The sequence below is a fragment of the Camelus dromedarius genome, chromosome 5 (genome assembly GCF_036321535.1).
Source record: "Camelus dromedarius isolate mCamDro1 chromosome 5, mCamDro1.pat, whole genome shotgun sequence".
NCBI classification, from domain to species: Eukaryota; Metazoa; Chordata; class Mammalia; order Artiodactyla; family Camelidae; genus Camelus; species Camelus dromedarius.
The window spans coordinates 54897707-54917216 of record NC_087440.1 but is presented as its reverse complement, the minus strand read 5'-3'; the positions used below and the strand labels follow the sequence as shown (position 1 = coordinate 54917216).

General features: G+C 34.3%; 1 protein-coding gene across 2 annotated transcripts; it reads right to left on the bottom strand.

Annotated features, from left to right (window-relative positions):
* Window positions 1-1085: 1085 nt before the first annotated feature.
* SOCS4 (suppressor of cytokine signaling 4) lies at window positions 1086-19472 on the bottom strand. Of its 2 annotated transcripts, XM_064485969.1 has the most exons (3): window positions 19157-19472; window positions 12546-12663; window positions 1086-7457 (listed from the first exon to the last, which is right to left on the bottom strand). In XM_064485969.1, the coding sequence occupies exon 3, from the start codon at window positions 7363-7365 to the stop codon at window positions 6043-6045; it is 1323 nt and encodes a 440-aa protein (XP_064342039.1). In that variant the 5' UTR covers window positions 7366-7457; window positions 12546-12663; window positions 19157-19472; the 3' UTR covers window positions 1086-6042. The 2 variants fall into 2 exon arrangements, with proteins under 2 accessions (XP_064342039.1, XP_010981253.1); XM_010982951.3 differs by lacking the exon at window positions 12546-12663.
* Window positions 19473-19510: the final 38 nt, after the last annotated feature.

Genomic DNA, 19510 nt, shown 5'->3' with positions numbered 1-19510 from the left:
CTTACATTTTGGTGTTTCTGTAAGCTGTTAGTGAGTCGGTGGGTGGATATTTTACAATAATCTCCCTAAACGAAGACTTAATCTCTGGATTAGCTCCACAGCACACATAATTCTCATACTGAAAAATGAGGAAGAGAGAAATTTTAAATACCTAAGCCTGGGGAAGACACTTTTGGATAGGGGCAGTGGTCTATGGAAAATGATACCACTAGTGTGAACGACCTACCCTGCCCTCATAGGAGGCAGTGAATCAGCAGTGTCTTGTGGAGCCATAGGAAGCCTGAGGCAACAGAAGTCAGTAAAACATGATGTATTTAAAAAATTGATATTTCGCAGAGGGGAGGTATAGCTCAGTGTTAAGAGTTCCTGCTTAGCATGCACTAGGTCCTGGGTTCAATCCCCAGTACCTCCACCCAAAATAAGCAAACCTAATTACCTCCCCTGCAAAAAATGAAATAAAAAAATAAAAATTTGATATTCTGCTTGTTTTTGGGGGGGCATTGATTCTGATTTCTAGATGTTGGACAAAAATAGTATTTTTCATTACTGAGGTTTTTAGTCAAAAAATTTGTGACCGCATTGAGTGCCTCACTCACCCCACCCTAGTCCTGGCCGTGTTTATCACAGTGCTGGCAGCCCCAGCTTTTCCCATGCTCCCAGCCAATAACTCAGCATGGTGGGAGTTCAAGAGCTAGGCCAGGCCATTCTTGTCCTATATGGGCTCCTACAGGCAAGCTCTATAGGGAACTAAATCCCCACCTAGCTTTCTTAGAACTGCGCTGCCCACCCTACCCAATCCTTCCTTCAATTTCTTTCACAGATGTCAGACTTGCAATGTGGTAGGAAGATTTCCCCACCTTCTCCTGCTCCCTTTCCCTTTATTCTTCATAGATGTCCACCACCCTCCAGTAAGTCTCTTGCACATTTAAGCACATCTTGGCATCTGCTTCTGGGAAGACCCAAAAGGACACACTAAAAACTGAAAGGAAAACGTGTAATACAGATTTAAAATTTTCTCTTATCAGGTTCTAAGTTGAATGTGCCAGGTAAAGTTATACAATGTTTTAAAAACAAACTACAAAGACTTTGGATTTTATATATGAAGTTTTAATAAATGAAAATTTATTCAGATCATTTTATTTGAACTCACATCCAAGAGACATTCAACTTCAAGGATTAGAAATAAAAATGGAAACACTCCTTTTTGGTTAAAGGGTGGATCATACAAGTGGGACTGGTAAGAGTACTAATAGCTTTATGAAGTTACTATTTAAACTCTGTATATTCAAGTATATATCAAGTTCATACTTGGTTTATACAGAATTTATCCAATTCTAGCAAAGTCGGCATAATTTAAGTAAATGTCCTTGAGTTTTACACTCTCAAGTCTGAAAGCTTAGATTTGATTATAACCACAGCAAAAGTGATTATCTTTACTTCCTGCAAATGTAATCAACTTTTAAAATAACTTAGGCAAACATCAATTTTACACAAACCTTATTAAGGGTAAGAGAAAATTGCAACTGTCCATCTAATTGCAGAGTCTAAATCATAAATTCAAGCTGTACCGTTATCTTTATTGTCAAATCAAGTCAAGAAAGCCTATTACAGAGTAAAAGAAGTGAATGTGAATCTGCAGGATTCACTAAGGGGATACTTTGAAAACCTATCATCACATTAGTATTGTACAGAAATTATTTTCAAGTATGCTCCAAGGGTGACCTCTAAATTGAAGAATTAACCTTCGGGAAGTCAAGTGACAAATAGTATTATCTATACTTTATGTGCTAGGAAATGAAAGCAAAGAAAGATTTAGGATTGAGTAATCTATTCAAAATTAAAAAGTAAATCAAAAAGACTGGCTTAAATATGAAAACAAATGTATGTATGTATATGCATGACTAGGACATTGTGCTGTACACAAGAGATGGACACACTGTAATTGACTACTTCACTTAAAAAAAAAAAAAAAAGACTGGCTTTATTTGAAACAGGATTCATGTGCCTTAAGTCCGTTTCCACTGGGTTTATATATCCATTAGTCTACATTTCTACTTAGAAGCCAAACCATTTCCAAAATTTCTATTTTGTGTCCATTTCTTAATGTATTAGGATAGTATAGACAGACTTGTCGTGTTGCTCATTTCTAATAGGCCATTGAAAAAGAAAAACCCCTTGTGCTTTCTGCTCTTTAGAAATAAAAATGAATATAAAACTAATTATGTTAAAACTAAGTTTTTTTCCAAAGTAGAAACAATAAGCTGCTTGACTTAAAATCCTTTATTCATTTGGGCATTAAATTACCTAACACACAATCTATTTTACATCGAAACAGTTTCCCTTGTGTTGTCTCCAGGAATGTTACATAACTAAATCTTCTTCCTGTGAAATTTGCTCTACTAAAATCAATATATAACCTATTTGACTCTGGTTATAGCTAAAAGTGACAAAAAAGATTTTTAACAAAAACTATAAATGTATTTATAAGAGTTAGGTCTCAAGGTTTTTGTTTCATAGGAAGGAAGCTCTCTATTACATGGATCTATAAAATGATCCAAACTTCAGAAACAGGAAGCTGATAACTTGATTTATCTTCTTAATGGCTTTGGCTCATGAATAAGTGATAATGGTTTGTGTTTTTCTTATAAAAAGAAATGGAATTTGTATAATGATGAGTCCTATTTGCCACATTCGCTCTTTTTTTTTTTAAAAGGATTTCTAATTACTTAGACGTTCTTTATATTATTTATAATAAGACATCAAAACTTTAACTGAAAGCCATTTTTTGACCACAGTTTGCCATTAGCTGAAATTCAGGAAAGAACACAGGTCTGATCACCAAATCAATAAATCTAGCCGCAGGCTGACTAAAAGCTTCCTTCAATCTTCTTCCTATTAGGTCTTCCTTTAAATTAAACCATCCCCTCTATGAATTATTTAAGTGAATGGCATGGTTATAGAAAGATCAGATATAATTCATAAATCATAAAAATGCTCAAAGAACCTAAAAAACTCAGCGTGTTTCAGGAATTCTAGGATGAAGCAAGATGATGTAGCTTAAAAAAAAGGGGGAGCAAGGGGGGTACTCCTGAAAGCTTCATAGAGAAATACAAAAGTCAAGTTTATTTCCTGGTTAGTGCAGGATGATTCCCAAAGCGCATTTAAGTGTCTGGTCCAGACTAGCTATTAGCGATTAAGTAGTTCCCTTTCACTGTCAAGGCTTTTCCCTGAGGTAATGCCTAAGTTCTTAATTTTAATATTTTATCTTGTTTCTTTTAACCCCATTCTCTCTCACCAATAAACTCTACACATTTCCACCATGCTGAACGCTTTCTTAACTCTGAAATTTACACTTTTCAAATGCACACAATGTCCAACTTAAGAGTTACAAAATTTATATTTAGATATATTTATCTTTCCACATTGTTCCTCTCAAAACTTATACTCATTTTGCTTACACATAATTCCAGTAATTACATTTTTACATTTTTTAATGAGTTAAGCTTCTGCATACTGAATGTTCTTCCAAACGTATCCTCAAAAATCACTGAGAAAGGATTTAACCTTTCTAAATTCCAATCCCTTCATGCTTTAAAAAATTAACTAACTTATTATTACTCTTCTTTTTCCTTCATGGTAAACAATTCCCTTCTCAAATCTTATACGTCTACTTTCCAGATTTCTTTTCAATGTTGCAAATAGCAAAGGAAAAATACAAACTGTTTCAGAGTAAATCAGTCTCTTCCCTGCTTTCATTTATTAGATCATTTACTTCAAGGCTGTATAAATGGCAGTATTTTGAAAATGTTAACACCTATCAATACCTTGAAGTTGAAAACATTAGAAAGCCAGAGAAAATATATCACAAGCAACCAGTCTGAGTATCATGAAAAGCTACTTAGATCTTGATTTTTATATAAATACTAATTTTTACCATTATAAAAGACAACGTAATTATATTTCATTTTTCTTTATAAAATTACCATTTAACAGAATATTTGGTAGCTAGTCATCCTTTGTTTTTCTGTACTGATAAAAAGTTATTTTTAAAAGAAAAACATTTAAAACAATATTGTTTCATAGAAACAGAAAGTCTCAATATCAAATTCTGATAAAAAACTATAATCATGGGTAGAGTCTTACCATACTATTAATTTTCTTTCACTAAAGATGGATATTTAGGAAGTGTTATATTGGCAAATAAGATAAGCTTCTCAGTGATCTACAAAAGCGCCACAATAAAGATGAGGTAGTATGAGACTTCCCCACTTTTGTAAAAGGGAAATACCATCTTTAGAAGAGATATTTATTCTGACACTGGTGTTGATATCCTGAGCCTCATCCGTGCTAAGAGAGGTGCCATTTTAGTAGCTAGCCCTCACTAGAACCAAGACAATCTCGAGATCACTGAGAAGAAAGAAATGCTAGAGGATAATGGTAATAGATTGTTTATAATATTGTGATAACTGCTGAAAATTTATTTAAGCAATTATTTAAAAATGCCACCTTTATGTTAACAGCAGAACTGGAAAGGGAAATGCTACTTCACCATAAAAGCAATGATACTGAAGAAACACCTAACTTGGAAATTTGAGTAAAATTTGTTTCAATCCAAGTAGATGCTGCTTTCTACCAGAGCTAAGCTAGCATCAAGAAATAGATTACTATGATACTAAAAATGCTAATTTGTACAAAGGGGTTGACAACTCACCAGAAGAAACAACTGTCTAGGAAACTTAGTATTCATTGATTCTTTCAAAAAGAGTTGGATAGGCGATCACTCCATCTATTTTACTACATTGGGATCATGATGTTTCTAAAAATGCTTCCCTGTTCTTGAGATAGTAAATGTAAAATATTATGCCTGGTGCCCAGTATTGTTCAGTATGGCATAAGCCCTGTAACTCTCAAAATGTTTTCTGTTTTTTGAAGCCATAATAGATTAATTCTGAAAATAGGAATAATTATTTGAAACCTGAAGATCAAAACAATATTAAGCCCCCTGAATACTCAGCTCCATGTTTACTTCTTAAATTTTTATTCAAGCTCAATTTAAAATAATGAAAAACTACTTAGATCTCTTCGGTTACCAATGGAAATTTGTGCCTGTTTATAAGCTGTGGCATTTCTCCAAAGTAAAAAGCTCAGAGTTTCTATAAAAGTGCTATGCAGAAGCAAAGTTCATTAAGTAAATACAGAGAAACCCCCGTTGCTTTCTTACTTTAGTAACTACTAGTTATTAATAGTATTATCATTATTTTTAAAGCTTCCAGTGAGAAAGGAATAATACTTAGGTTCTGAAGATGGCAACTCTTCCAGGTTGAGAGAAAGATCTATTCAAAGAATAACAAATGACCATGCCACATTATAGAATAAATTCATCTCCGAAATATGTCCTCAGTTGATTCTTACTGAGCAGATTAATCAAGTTTAGTAATCTTACTTTACTTAAAGTGAAAACACATCAAGTTTGATTTAAGTCATTTTGTTAACCTTTAACATCCCTATTAGTAAATTACAAAAAACCCATCAATTACATTAGTGTGGATTGTAAATTACAATACACTCAGCTTTACTGAAGAATTTTAAAACAACTCTAAAAAGGGATGGGGAAACTATTTTATGTGTAGGAATGTCAATGGCATAGGTTAACAAAGCATTTTGTATGTAGAAAAGGACAAAGGATTATTTTTAAAGAAAAGTATGAAATACAGATTATTTGTGTTTGCAATGCCTACCAAATTTCAAATATCCCTGGATCATATGCAAATTAGTTAAGAAAAGGAAAAAATTAAGTATACAATCTAAATGATAAAATCAAAAACCAAACACCTGGGCAAAAGTATCCATTAACCCCTAGTGTGTAACCTTAAACATTACTGTATCCTAAGAAAAATAAACTGATCTGAAAGTAAAATTTAGGGCAGAGGTTTATTTTACACTTCAACTGCCCTTGTAGAAAAATTCAAAGTGGCATAATAAGAAAAATAAAATATTAAATGAAAATATGCATACAATCATTCTCATGTTCCAACCCTTTTCCTAGCATTGTTGTTCTGGTGCATCAATTCTGAGTACTCTAACTTTTGATTTATAGTGATATTCTTTCAGATACAATTTCATGGAAGAAGGAATTGGAAGGGCATCAATGCCATCATAAGTTGTACAGTTACAAATAACCGTTCTGCATATATGCTGCAGGGAAAAGGGGAAAGTCCGAATTAAAGGAGTGGATAAAAGTGGTTCGAAGAACATACAGGCACTCGGGTCCTTATAATGTTCTAGGAGTCCAGTAATGTCAGGAGAATGGAAGACACAAGGATCATGTGCATCAAAGCTAAAGTTGTGATTCCACTGTTCAATTCTAGCATGAAGAGAACGACTATAGCGTCTAAAACTAACAGAGAATAAATAGTCTTCCTGTGCTGAGTCTCGAAGTAAAAAGGTGCCCTCTGGTTTTCCTTCTAGTAGAGCTTCAGCTGCATATTTATCCATAACGCCCCAGTAACATGGATTGTTATTGATCTGAAGGAGGTCTGGTACAAGACAGTGGACATAATCAATCTGGGTATGGTACTTAGGAGGTGTTTCCAGCTGCAGGATTTCTTCATCAATTTCCCATTTGGGTTTGTTTCTTTTCCTGGAACTTGTGCAAAGTGTTATAATTTCATCATCTGAATCCATATCACTATCTTCTACACTGTTATTTGAAGCCAGGTTCATCATAGAGTCAGCCCTACGACCACCTCTACCCGAAGCATTGTTAGTGGTTATGACACAGGGCTGAACACTGGTATGTGAGAAACAGTTGACCTCTTCTTCCATGTTTCTCCGTTGTTTTAGCTGGCTATCCGTCAATTCACTCTGAGACAGGTCTGTGCTTACCCATTCATCTGATTTGGGACTTATAGGAGCAGTGTGTCGTTTAATAAAATGCCACCTAAAGGCTAAATCTGATCGAGGTGGGAAAGGACACTTATCTAACATGAGTTCACTGATATGAATTTTTCTTTTAGACGGAAGCCCTGAAGAGTGCCGACTACTGCAATTCTTTATTGGAAAACACTGCCCCACGGCATCTTGCAGTTTCTGTTTAAGAGATCGGCCTAAAAATCTATGCCCACAGGAATGATCTAAGTCCAACTCGATAGATGAACAGCTGTGCTTCCTTTCTTGACTCCGTAAAGGAACTTCAGTTTTCTCTACAGCATTCACTGTTTCAGCATCTGAACAACTTTCACTCTTTTTCGACCAAGATAACTTCTTTCCACTCCACACATAACCATCCTTTCTATCTGCACTTCGACTCCGACTAGTTTTGGGCCTTACATCTGCATTCTTATTACTTTCACTATTTTCTGCCATTTTAACAAATTATCCACAAATTCCACTGTTATAAATACTGCTTTTTCAGTTTTTCCGGCAGGAAGTCTCTTCTGGGCACTTTCTGGATGTATCTAAGGAAAAAAAATTAATCATTTGTCATTAACATTGTATAGTTTATATATTAAGCCTCAATTAGACACAAGATGAAAATATGAAAAAGGATAATTAGTAAATTAAAAGAAGTACTAGAAATGTTGGAAGGCAGTTCCAAGATCTTTTGTTACCATTTTAATAAACTGTGTTACCATATACTAATAATTTCATAGTGCCATAGAGTTAAGAATCCGAGTTCCCTTCCCACAGCTAATTTGCAAGAGCCCAGCCTCCTCTCTGAGCCAAAATGTATGTCTGAAATGTGAAAAATTTCTGGTTTTGAGGTACATCTTGCCAATCTCTCCTCCTATTACTTTTTAAATTTCATAGCAGACCAGGGAATTATTTGTAAGATAGTGAGAAACTGGTGAGCTGGTGTTTGAGGACCATTACCCTGTATAGTTTCTTCACTTCTCTTCTTGTTCTCTTTCCTATTGATTGAAAATATGAAGTTTTAAGTTATAAAAGCTGTTAAGAATTTATTAAATAAATAATCACCAGTGAACAGCAGAAATGTCGTGCAGAATTCCCAATGCTATTTTGTCAACTTGTTTTAAAAACTGGTCAACTTCAATATTGGTCTAGGCAGTTTTTACAAAATTCGGAATTAGATAAAAATTTAGTACTACACACACTTCCTTGTATTCTTCTTGATAATTATGAAAAACAAGCAGATAAAATTGCCCTATAGGGCAATGCCTTTCCTATAAAATTGGCTGGATATATTAGAATTATAATGCAAAATACTGAGTTTTATTAAGACTAATAGTAATGATTGGTCAAAGATGAAAACTACTTACCTATTCTTAGGTGGAATAAGATTTAAGCCCAGAATTGGGGGGATGGATTCAATAATCTCTATTTCACAAGTGAAAATTGAATTTCATGACTGAGAAAATCAGTTGTACTCAACATTCTAACAATGATTAAGCTTCTGATTATGTCAGAGGAGCATTAACAATCTGAACAGCCAAATAAATGTTTAGATCCAATTTCAAAGCAGTAGGGTTTGAAACAAGTATCTGCAGTGGAAAACATGATTGGGAAGTACTTTAAAGTGTGAATTAATGATAAAGGCTTGCCACATAAAAGTACCCCTTTTCTAAACACTGAATAGCACCTGGCGATTATACTTATTTTGATTTAGTCAGCTCACTGGTACATAATCATTTAAAATCCACAGAGAAAAATATTTTAAAATCTAATTTGTAAGAAACATCATCACTTAGTACACCAAAATTATATTCAATAGTATGTTTTGGCTGTTTGTTGAGTAAATTCCACTGAACAAAAATAAACAGGTAGAAGCTACAAAGTAGGCTGAAGAATGAGCGTTACCAATTAGAAGAGATACTTGTTACTAAGAGCGTACACTTAGATTTTTCAAGATATAAATTAAAAAGGAGCCCCAAGCAGATTTTTTTTATTAACACTATATAATTTCAACTTTTTAATTCAGCATGGTAATGTGAAAAGTATATCATCCAAGGATCGAGATGCCTGGTAATTTACTTACTTTACAAATATCAAAATAGCAGTTTACTAACTCTGTGATCAACTTTACTTTATGGGTATGAGCTCCCTCATCTTCCTTCATTTCGATATCAGAGCTAAGCTCCCTACCTCTGCTCTTGATGACATTCCACCTTTACCAGGGCCTGCTTCTGTTTCTCTCTCTTAACTTCTCTCTACTTTCAAAAACAACTGAATCTCCTATAAACTTTTAGTGATTCTAATGCTTCCTTTAGTTATAACTGCTGCCTTCCATATTAAATTTCTTAATGAGTAGTATAACTTGATTTCCCCTCAAAATGAAAAAAAAAGTTTTTTTGAGTGTAAAAGAAAGAACGATCTGTTTTTAAAATGGTTAAGTGAAAACCTTTTGGCTCCATCCTTCTCTCAGAAGTCAGTTCTCTCAGAAGGGAAAATGAGAAATAAAAACACAAACCTCATCTTCAGTGAAACTAGCAGATTATCTATAACATGAGTCACAAAATACAAGGACAGAAAATGAACAGAGTAGCAACGACTGACTCAGCAGTGGAGAGGTGGGTGACACCAGGCACAGAGGCAACATGGATGAGAAGCAAGCCAACAGAGCAGGCAAAGTCCAGGACCCAGAGGAACCAGGTGCTACAGAAAATATGGATGGAGAACAGGGCAGAAAATGGGAGGCAGTTTGAAAATTTGTTTAAATGCAGTTGGACCTCTCTGGTTACTTCTACACTTAGAAGAGATGGGATATTTATTATTTGGAGAAACTGAACCAGAGAGGCTCACGACTTTGGATGCCAGACACAGTGAGGACAGGGGGCAGGCTTTGGGACTAAAATCAGAAGGAAAGTTCCCTGCTCCCTTCTTCCCTCTAGCTTCCAGAACTCCCGCAGCCAGACTTATACCTCCTAATAGGATACTGGAAGGTGCTCTTTTGGAGAAACAGAACAGCCAGAGAGAGAAGATCTACGGATGCTGATAACTAGATATCCTCCAATAAAAAGCTGGAGGGCTACCCAAGCATGCTGTGAAGCTCATCCATCCACAAGCCCTGCCTGCTCACATACAGCTTTTAGGCAGCATTGTTGTGCTTCATTCACTCTAGAATATGACAGGTCACCAGACTTTTGAGGAAAGCCTCTAGCATAAACAACAGTGACTAAAACATAAAGAACTTGGAGAAAACAGTAACCATGAAAGCAACAGGAAATAAAATAGATTTCTTCCAAGTCAAGAGAAGATATACCAATGAATGAGTAAGACAAGGTGGGGACAATCAGAGAATAAGAAGATTTTGGAAATTAAAATCATGATTGCAGAAATAAAGTATTTAATAAGAAAGTTAGAGGATAAGTTGAGGAAATAATAAAAAAGAGGAAAAAATGGTTAACTAGAAAGAGAAGATAAGAAAATTAGAGTATCAATACAGACGTTTCACCGAAAATAACAACAAAATAAAGGGGAGAAATTATAAAAGAAAGTGTATTAGAAAATTTCCCAGAACTGAAGGATAAGAGCCTCCATATAAAAGGAACACAATGAGTGCCCAGCATGAGGGAAAATACACACCAAGTTACGTTATTCTAAAACTTTAGAACCCTAGAGATAAAGAGGAGATACCAAAGTCTTCCTGTCTTATAGGCAATGACACTGCATTGCATGCCTATCAGTTTGTTAAGAGGGTGGATCTCATGTTAAGTGCTCTTACAATCAATGTATATGACCAAGCCAAGAAAGAGAGAAAGAGAGAGAAAGTAAGAAAGAAAGACTTCCTGAGGGAAAAAAGTCACAAAGGATTATAAATAAAATACCATCTGTTTTCTCAAGAGTAAGTAACATTGGAAGCTAGAGGACAGCTTCCAACCTTGAAGAGATACCCAGCCAAACTACCAATGAAATAGGATAAAATAAAGAAATTTTCCGAAGTGCAAAGTATCAACAATTTTACCTCATACAGGAGGATGTGCTCTTCAAAAATTATGGTGTAAACCCAAAACAAGGGACATGACATAGGAAACAAGATATTTAACATAAGAGAGGAAATGTGAGTCCCTGGGATAATTAAGAAAGGACACCTCCAGAAAACAGGGTATCTGGAGCTGCTGGAGAGCAACCAGTCCATACAACCACACAAGGACATAAGGCTCTTTGTGTAATAAGAGAATGGAAAGAGAGGAGGGAGACTAAAAAAGAGGTAAATCCTCTATCATAACAGGAGCAAAACCATGTCTACTGATACACCAAGAAAAAGAAGTATAAGCAAATGATTTAGAAATATGAAGGTAAATATCGGAAAAAAGTTTAAAAATTTGGAAGTAGATGCCTTTGGAATGGGCAGGAAAGGACTGCACGATTTCTTAGCTCATCTAAGTTTTTCAGCTTAATTTAATTTTAACCTAGGTATGTACATCATTTTAATAGACATAAATAAAAATAGTACTTCATATTCACCATGAAAAATTCAAACTTAAAAGCTATGAAGAAAAAAGTAAAACTCTTCCACAATCCTACCACCTGGAAGTAACTATTTAAACATTTTCAATATCTCTATACGTGTATATGACAAGGATGGAATTCCACAGCACAATGATGGCAGGCATTAGAAATACAGTTTGAGTCCAGTTTATTTTGTACTAGCCACATGACCTTGAAACCTCAGTTTCTTCATCTGGAAAATGGAGATACTGATCCTATCTATTTTATTGGGCTGTTGGGGATTAAATGAAATAATATATGTAAAATAAGCAGCTCAGATCCTAAATATAGCAAATATATAATAAATGTTAACATATTCTTTCACTTCTAAAAAAGGAACAGATATTACATGTTGTTTTATTAAAGCAGGTAAGCCAATTTTATAGAGTTCATAATTAAAGAAATCACAGAAATACCTGTCTCTAGCTCAATGCTAACTACAAAATTTATGAGCAAATATAATTTTCAGGATGATAACTAATGTTTCAAAGTAAAAAGGATCAATAAGCCAAGTACAGCCAAAACTCAACAGACCATGAAGCTATAAAACAATTTGACATTTTCCCCCAGAGAACTAATTTCCAGCCTTACTCTATACAAGTTTACATGCTAATATAACAGGTTTATATTTGGCAAGGCTTGCCAACTTGTATATAATAGGTACTAATCAATCAAGTATCTGTGGATTTTAGGTTAACCTGTTTTATATGTGCTAATGCTATAAGTTTCCATAAAATAAAAAATACCATTGCCTTAGATGACTTTTCCATACATTTACCTATACTTAAAAAGTTAGTAAATAGAGTATTTTCTTCTGACAATTTTTTAAAATCTAAGACTAATAACCTTATATAAATTTCACATAGCTATTCTTTTGCTAGAAAACTGAGTTTATGCTTCCACTTTTATAAACTGTTATGGCAAAAATATATTTGGTAAAATATATCATATCAATATACAGACCAGAATGTCACTTAATGCTGTAATCTTCAAAGGAGGAAGAAAATTTAACTTCTATTTATATTTGTCTAAAAATTAAAATTTATTAATATTGAATATATGGCAGGCAATACTTCCAATCATTGTCAGATGATTACTTGTGTGTGATGCAGTGCTATTCTTGAGGCAAGAGTGGGAGCTCCAAAAAGCTGAGGACTTGCTGGCAGCCCTCTCAATTTCTCTGTTCATTTTCACTGCACTGCAACTGTTTCCCCACTGTTGGAATAGATTTGTGGATTACATATCTTAAATAAGAGAATCCTTACAATACTTGGTAAATAGAAATCATAGAAATCTTATAACACACAAGGTTTGGTAGTTATCTCAGAGCAAAGTACTTATGTTGTTGAAATTAAGACAAGTTATGCATTTTTTTCTTACAAAATTACAAATTTGATGCAGTTTACTGGGATAATAATTGGCTCTGAGAAGCTACTTAGGAATATTAAGAAAGAAAGGCAAAACAAAACATTTAACTGGTCTCTTCATGGTTTAGATAACATCTTAATTACTAAGAAAGTAACCACTTTAAAAAAAACTTTTGCTATGAAGTGATCCTTTTAGAAAAAAAAGACATTCAGAATTTCCTTCACTATCACATCATTTTGTTACAAAAATGATAAAAATGCATCAAGTATATAAATTCTCACATCTTTGCACTTAAACACATGGAAAAAGATTTTCTAATCTCTTCCAAAAGTTTCATTAAACCAAAATTCATAAAATTAAAAAATTCAATAATATTGGTTTCAATAAAAACATTAATTTTTAGTGAGAAAGTTTTAATTTTTTTTATTTTTAAAGACTAAAGATGAGTTTAAAAAAAGTGCTCAGTGGTAAAGCAAATGCTCAGCATGCACATGGTTCTGGGTTCAATCCCCAGCACCTGCTTAAAGAAAGAAGAAAAAGTGTTTCGTTGTCTTCCCATACATGTAAAATCTGAATGTTAAAAAAAAAGTGTAGGGTTCTGAATTTGAATGAGTCCTTTCAAATACCCTATCATTAATTGTTGAAATTGTATACAAACTGAAATGAGATAAATGAGACACAAAATGAAAAGAACGCAGCTTTACCATCATTTTTATGTAGTATAGAAATCAAAGATGATACTTTGAAAGGTGTTGACAAATCAAAGATCTTTGTAATTAACAAGAAGTCTTTGTTTTGTTTTGTTTCGTTTTTTTTAAAGAGGGTGAAAGAATCACTTGGGAGAAGGTTGCTTTGCTTCTTAATTCAATAATTAATTTTTTATGAAGGAATCTAAGTTACATTGCCCTGGGGAGTACACAGTGACATTTTTAAAATATTATTACTTAATGAGCAAGAGGCAAATGTCTAAAGCAAGTTTATATAAAAGCTTTTTTCAAGAAAAAGAAGGCAAGTTCCCAGATTCACTAGCCATTTGATTCTAGGTCCTACCATCAACTGCAAAGACAGTAATAAAAGAATAAATCGAATGTGACCATTCTATACTAATAACAGATTTAAATAACATTTACCTTAATTCTCTTGAATAAGGCTGGGAAGGTGATTTTAATTCAAGATTTCCATAGAAAACAGTTTAAAAAGCCAATAATTAAAGGGCTAACCTTCATTTATCTAAACACTTCATTTGTATTCTCTATGATGTTGGATAATTGAGCATTACTGTATGAATTATTCATTGAACTACTATGTCTTCAATGCTGATGCATATCTAAGACCAGAATTCATATAAATATTAAATTTAAAAAATTGATCATACACAGAATAATTTACTACATAAAGAATGTGTAAACAAATTATTTTTCTGGTAGTAATTTAACCCTGGGAATTTCCTTATCAAATACATGATTCCAAAGTTTACCCGCCATCATACGCCCCAAAACTCCTTGAACAGATTCTGGTCATAATCCATGATATCTGAATTGGATTCTGTGGATCATAGTCCTTAATATTGATCATAGTCTGATATTTGAGTTCAATTCTATGGAAACATTTATTAGGGGTCACAAATGGACTATACTGGATAGTAGTTGACAGATAAATTCCTTGGCAGGTTAAGGAAAAATATGAAAAATGGTTTTGTTCAAATTAAGAAAAAAAATCTGAACTAAAAAATGTTTTTTTCTAGTTAACAAAAGCAATACAAGTTCATTTTCCAGTAAATATTTTAAAGTATCTCCTTTTTCATGCTACCAAGCCATGGCTCATGGGACTTAACTGTATTTACTTAAAAAAAACAAAAACAAAACAAACAAACAAAAAAACACTGATTAGCACCACCACATCCTCCCTTCTCCCTTCCCTACTCTGAACTTTCTCCACTTAATTTCCTAATTATAGTTTGGTTATGCCAGTGTCCCCCAGTTTGAACTCCTGTGGACAATAGTGCTAAAAGATGTTAATACATATTCTAGAGAAACAGAGGTTTCCTTGTCAAACAAGTTTGGGAACCACTTCACCTCTGAAAGATTACAATGCATATTTAGCAAAAAGTTCCAAGAGGTCCTTCAGTTAAGAAACCTGCGTAAGCCATAGTTTCCTACATTTAACCCATTATAAATCCTTTTTGTGGAACAAACTGTGGGAGAAACATTAACTAGGGCTAATATTAAAATGAGCATATGTTCCCCGAACATGTTAACTAAAGATAATGAGAAACATCTAAGACTTGTCACTAAAGAAGGTTAATTTAAAGTGAAGAGGGAACAGAAAACTAAGAGCTGGCACTATAAGCTTCTAAAAGTGGAAAAACCTTAAGAGAATCTTAGAAACCAGAATGTTTAAGCTATTCAGGGATAAACTGGGAGTTGGAGATTTGCAGATACTAATATATATAAAATAGATAAACAAGTTCATACTGTATAGCATACGGAACTATATTCAATATCTTGTAGTAACTTATGGTGAAAAAGAATATGAAAATGAATCTATGTATATTCATGTATGACTGAAGCATTATGCTGTACACCAGAAACTGGCACAACATTGTAAACTGACTATACTTCAATAAAAAACATACATACAAAAAAATAATAAAACACATCTCTGGTATCTTCAGAGAAAAAAAAGAATATTTAAGCTATTTGATGTAATTTTTTAGAAAATAATTTGGATGTATTTTTTTCCTTTCAATTTGTAATTTTTTAATTATAAAAATAATGTACGCTCATAAAATATATAGAACATTCAGAAAGTTCAAAAAGGCAAAAAAACTATAATTCAATTATCTAGAGTCAATCAGTTTAGACATTTTGGCCAATTTCCTTGCAGTCTTTTTTCCTATGAGAGCAATTTAGACTAAAAAGAAAAATTTTAAGTTTTAAAGATCCATAAAAAATTAACAATCTAGTTTTTCACTATACCATAGTTAAAAATGAAGCATGGTGCAGATGAAATAGCATGAACTGCTAAATCATCAAACATGATCTAAAATTCAGACTTTGTCACTTACTAGCTATGCCACCTGATTTTAAAAATTTCATTTAGCTTCAGTTTTCACATAAAATCTGGGTAGTGCCAACTGCCTCATGTTTTTACTGCCAGGATTAAACTGTATGAAAATAACACACATTGAGCTTAATGAAAATACATATTAGCTGCTTTCCAGTGTTTCTTAGAGTCTTCCATGTAGAAGAACCTAATTTTTAAAAATACAAGGTGGGAAAGTGGCAAAATTCAGGAAAAGGAATGAGAGGGAACAAAGGTCACATATAAGGCTAGAAAATCCGCACAAAAACATACCTCACAAATCTGAGGCTGCGGATGCTTCAGCATTTCTGAAATATCAAAAAGCACTTTATATTATTCCAAATATTACACATGCTATTTTTAAAAGTTTTTGAATCTTAAATTCTTGAAAAATATTATGGGTGTAAATAAACAAACTTAGTTATAAAAAGTTGTAGTTTCTTGCAAGCTAATTGAATATATAGATTTGAACAGAAATAGTAGGGAAAGCCTTTCTTTTTAAAACTGACTATATATTATTCTTTTCATTGCTGTGTAATAATTACATATGGTTACAATTATGCTTGGGTAAGAAGTTTTACCTACAAACTAGTATAAGGTTACTCTAAACTTAAACTGCTTTCATGTTCTGATAAAACTGAATTCTAAGTTTTATGGCAAAAGTTGGAGAGGCAGTAGACTTCTTGGATCAGAAGATAAAAGACCTGGGTTCTATTTCTAGTTCTGACATTTGGTTAAGTGTGTGATCTTGGACAGAATACAACTTGCCTTAGCCTCAGCCTTTTCATTGATAAAACAGTGATTTTATCTGTCTTGCTGTGGTAAGGATCCAATGTCAATGTAACAACACGAAAAATCAAATACTGGCTGTCTTTAGCCAGTAGAACTAGGTAGCTGAGAGTAGGAATTTTACTGTTTTCCCGTTAACACCTTAGAAAGTTTATACACATGCACATATTATTTACCCCCAAAATAAATTAAATAGGCTGTTACACTTCAGGACACTATCAGAGATATAAAAATCTTCAGATGTCTAAACTCCTTTCAATTTTTTTTTTCAATACTCTGCTCTCCTCAGTCTTGTTATTACTCTCTTCTAGTTTTATCTTTCACAGGATGAATAATTTTCACATCAAATACATATTTTATTCAAAACGCATTTTTAAAACTCCTTCCATAAGGCAATACTGATATGCCTCTTGGATAAAGTGACTAAGATTATATGATATTATTATTTATATAGATAATACTCACTGCCATAAGTAGAATGGTAATATATTCATGTTTTCTCACCCTATTGTCTTTGAGAACAATAACATTTGTGAGCCTAAGGGTACTATGAATGGTCACAACAGAACAGAGCTACCTAACCTTCACTGCAATTGGAGGTGCGACCTTGGCATCATTTTCAGTGAGTTCATTCAGCTACCGGTTCCTATGACACATGTACTGTTAATGATAAATCCATTTGGAAAAATTTAACAGCCAAAACAGTGACAGACAGCTACACTGGTTTCTTCTTAAAAGGCTATGTCATCTTAAATAACCAGCCAATTTTTCTAACATTTAAGTTGTACACATTTCATTACCACACTATCATCTTGTATATACTATTTGAATGTTTCCCTCAACAAGACCATAAACTCACTGAAGACATTAAAATTTGTTTTTTAAAAATTTGAAACAGAAATGAAAATGTGGAAACATTATGCTGACAGAAGCAAGAATACATCTTCTCATATTTGAAAAATTTTACTGGATGATTCAAACTCCATTTTAAATAAAACCATTAAATGCCCATTCAAAGTACCCTGTTAATAACACAATACGTTATTAACAATTAGCTTTGTAAATCAATGAGTACCTTCTATATACTGATAATTTTATGAGGGTAGGTGTTATCTCCGTTTTAGAGATGAGGAATCTGACATTCAGAAAAGTAAAGAAGCATATTCAAGGTCACATAATGAGTAACTGTCAGAGTCAAAATTAAAACCTAGGGCCCCAAGCTCTTTCTATACGTGTGAAATTTGTAAAAGAAAAAAAAATTTTTTTCTTTAACGTATAGCTTGACTTGACTGCTTGGCAGAGTGAAAGGAGAGAAGAGCAGACACCATTCATAGTTTTAAAATCACATGGTTCCTGATATTACAGTTAGGGCATTTTATAGCTGTAACTCTTGTTCCAAATTTGCAGATTCTTCTTATGCTGAACTCTGAGAAGTACTACACTGAAATCTCACAATGATTTATTTGATATAGAGGCTGCAATTATCAGAGCTCATCTTGAACCCCATAGTCTATCCAATGATGTTTACTCGGATAAAAAAAATTGTAAACCAGTCTACCTAAACAACGAATCATCTCCAAATAATACTAAGTCACTGGGAAGGAATCATCTCAGGTATCTTCTGTTCTTGCGGGAAATCAACAATAGGTTGGTTAATTTTTGCACAAATTCCAAGTTCTTTTTCAACCAATCACTCTTCCTCTTCATTCATATACCAAACCTCAGTGTCTAGCAAGTGTATTTGGAGCCCTAGTACTCAAAACAACCCCCTTACACAATGCCACCACGGTAAGAAGAATACCACGGGCTTGTCTAAATATGCATTTGCAACTTTTCCCAATGGAACTAAAATGAAAAACAATAGGAAAATATCTACAACAGAAAAATGTCTCAGTTATGTCATAAACGAGGTCCGATTGAGACTAGAAGGTAGGTATCACAAAAAATACTATTTGAAGGTTTTCATTAGAGACCTGTATCCTAACATGGAGAAGATGGAAACACAAGCAAAGCATAAACTTAATGGCCAAGACCTTAGCACAGATTGCAAGGATCGATCGAAGTATTCAAAAAGGTACTTTAATTCTAGCTCTTATATATCTAAATATGTACTTCAGTGAACTTTAGGTGGGGTCTGAACAGGGAAACCTGGGTTACTTTCTTTTTAAGGGATGTATTTAAAGTGTCCCAAAGAAAAAGCATTAATGTACACACCAGAACTCCAGGAACCATAAATTGAGATTAAGTCTTCCTTCCTTTATCTCTATAGAAATGACAAGATTAAAGGCTTGAGAAGGGTCTCGCCTTCCTCTCCTTTAACGAACATGCCCAAAGATCTCATTCTCCAGCGGAGGAGTCGTTGGATCCGCGTAGGGACTCGGATATGGCTGCTGAAAGGAGCGCCAGGAAAGTAGAAGCAGACCCCGAAGGGCAAGGCCAGGCAGCAACCCACCCTTCCCCCGCTCACCTCTCGAAGCGCAGTTTAACCGAGGCTGTCCGAGTAACTGCCGCCATCACCACCACCATCACTCTGAGTGCTCGCTGAGGTGAAGAAGGGAGGCGCAGCCACTCCTGCACCTCATGAAGATTCTACCATGCAGATGCTGGTTTGCAAGCCCCCACTCCTCGGCGCAGGGTTCTCATCTCGGACGTCGCGGTCACCGCCTCCACCTGCTTCCCGCGGCGCCGCCACCACTTCCGCGTTCGGCGCCGTCCCTTTTTTCCTCACGCCCCCAGCAACCGGCTTTTCCCCTTGCCGCGGGCGCGCAGCTGTGACGCCACCGTCCTGCGACCCGGGTCGGGACCTGCGCTGGACGTGGGC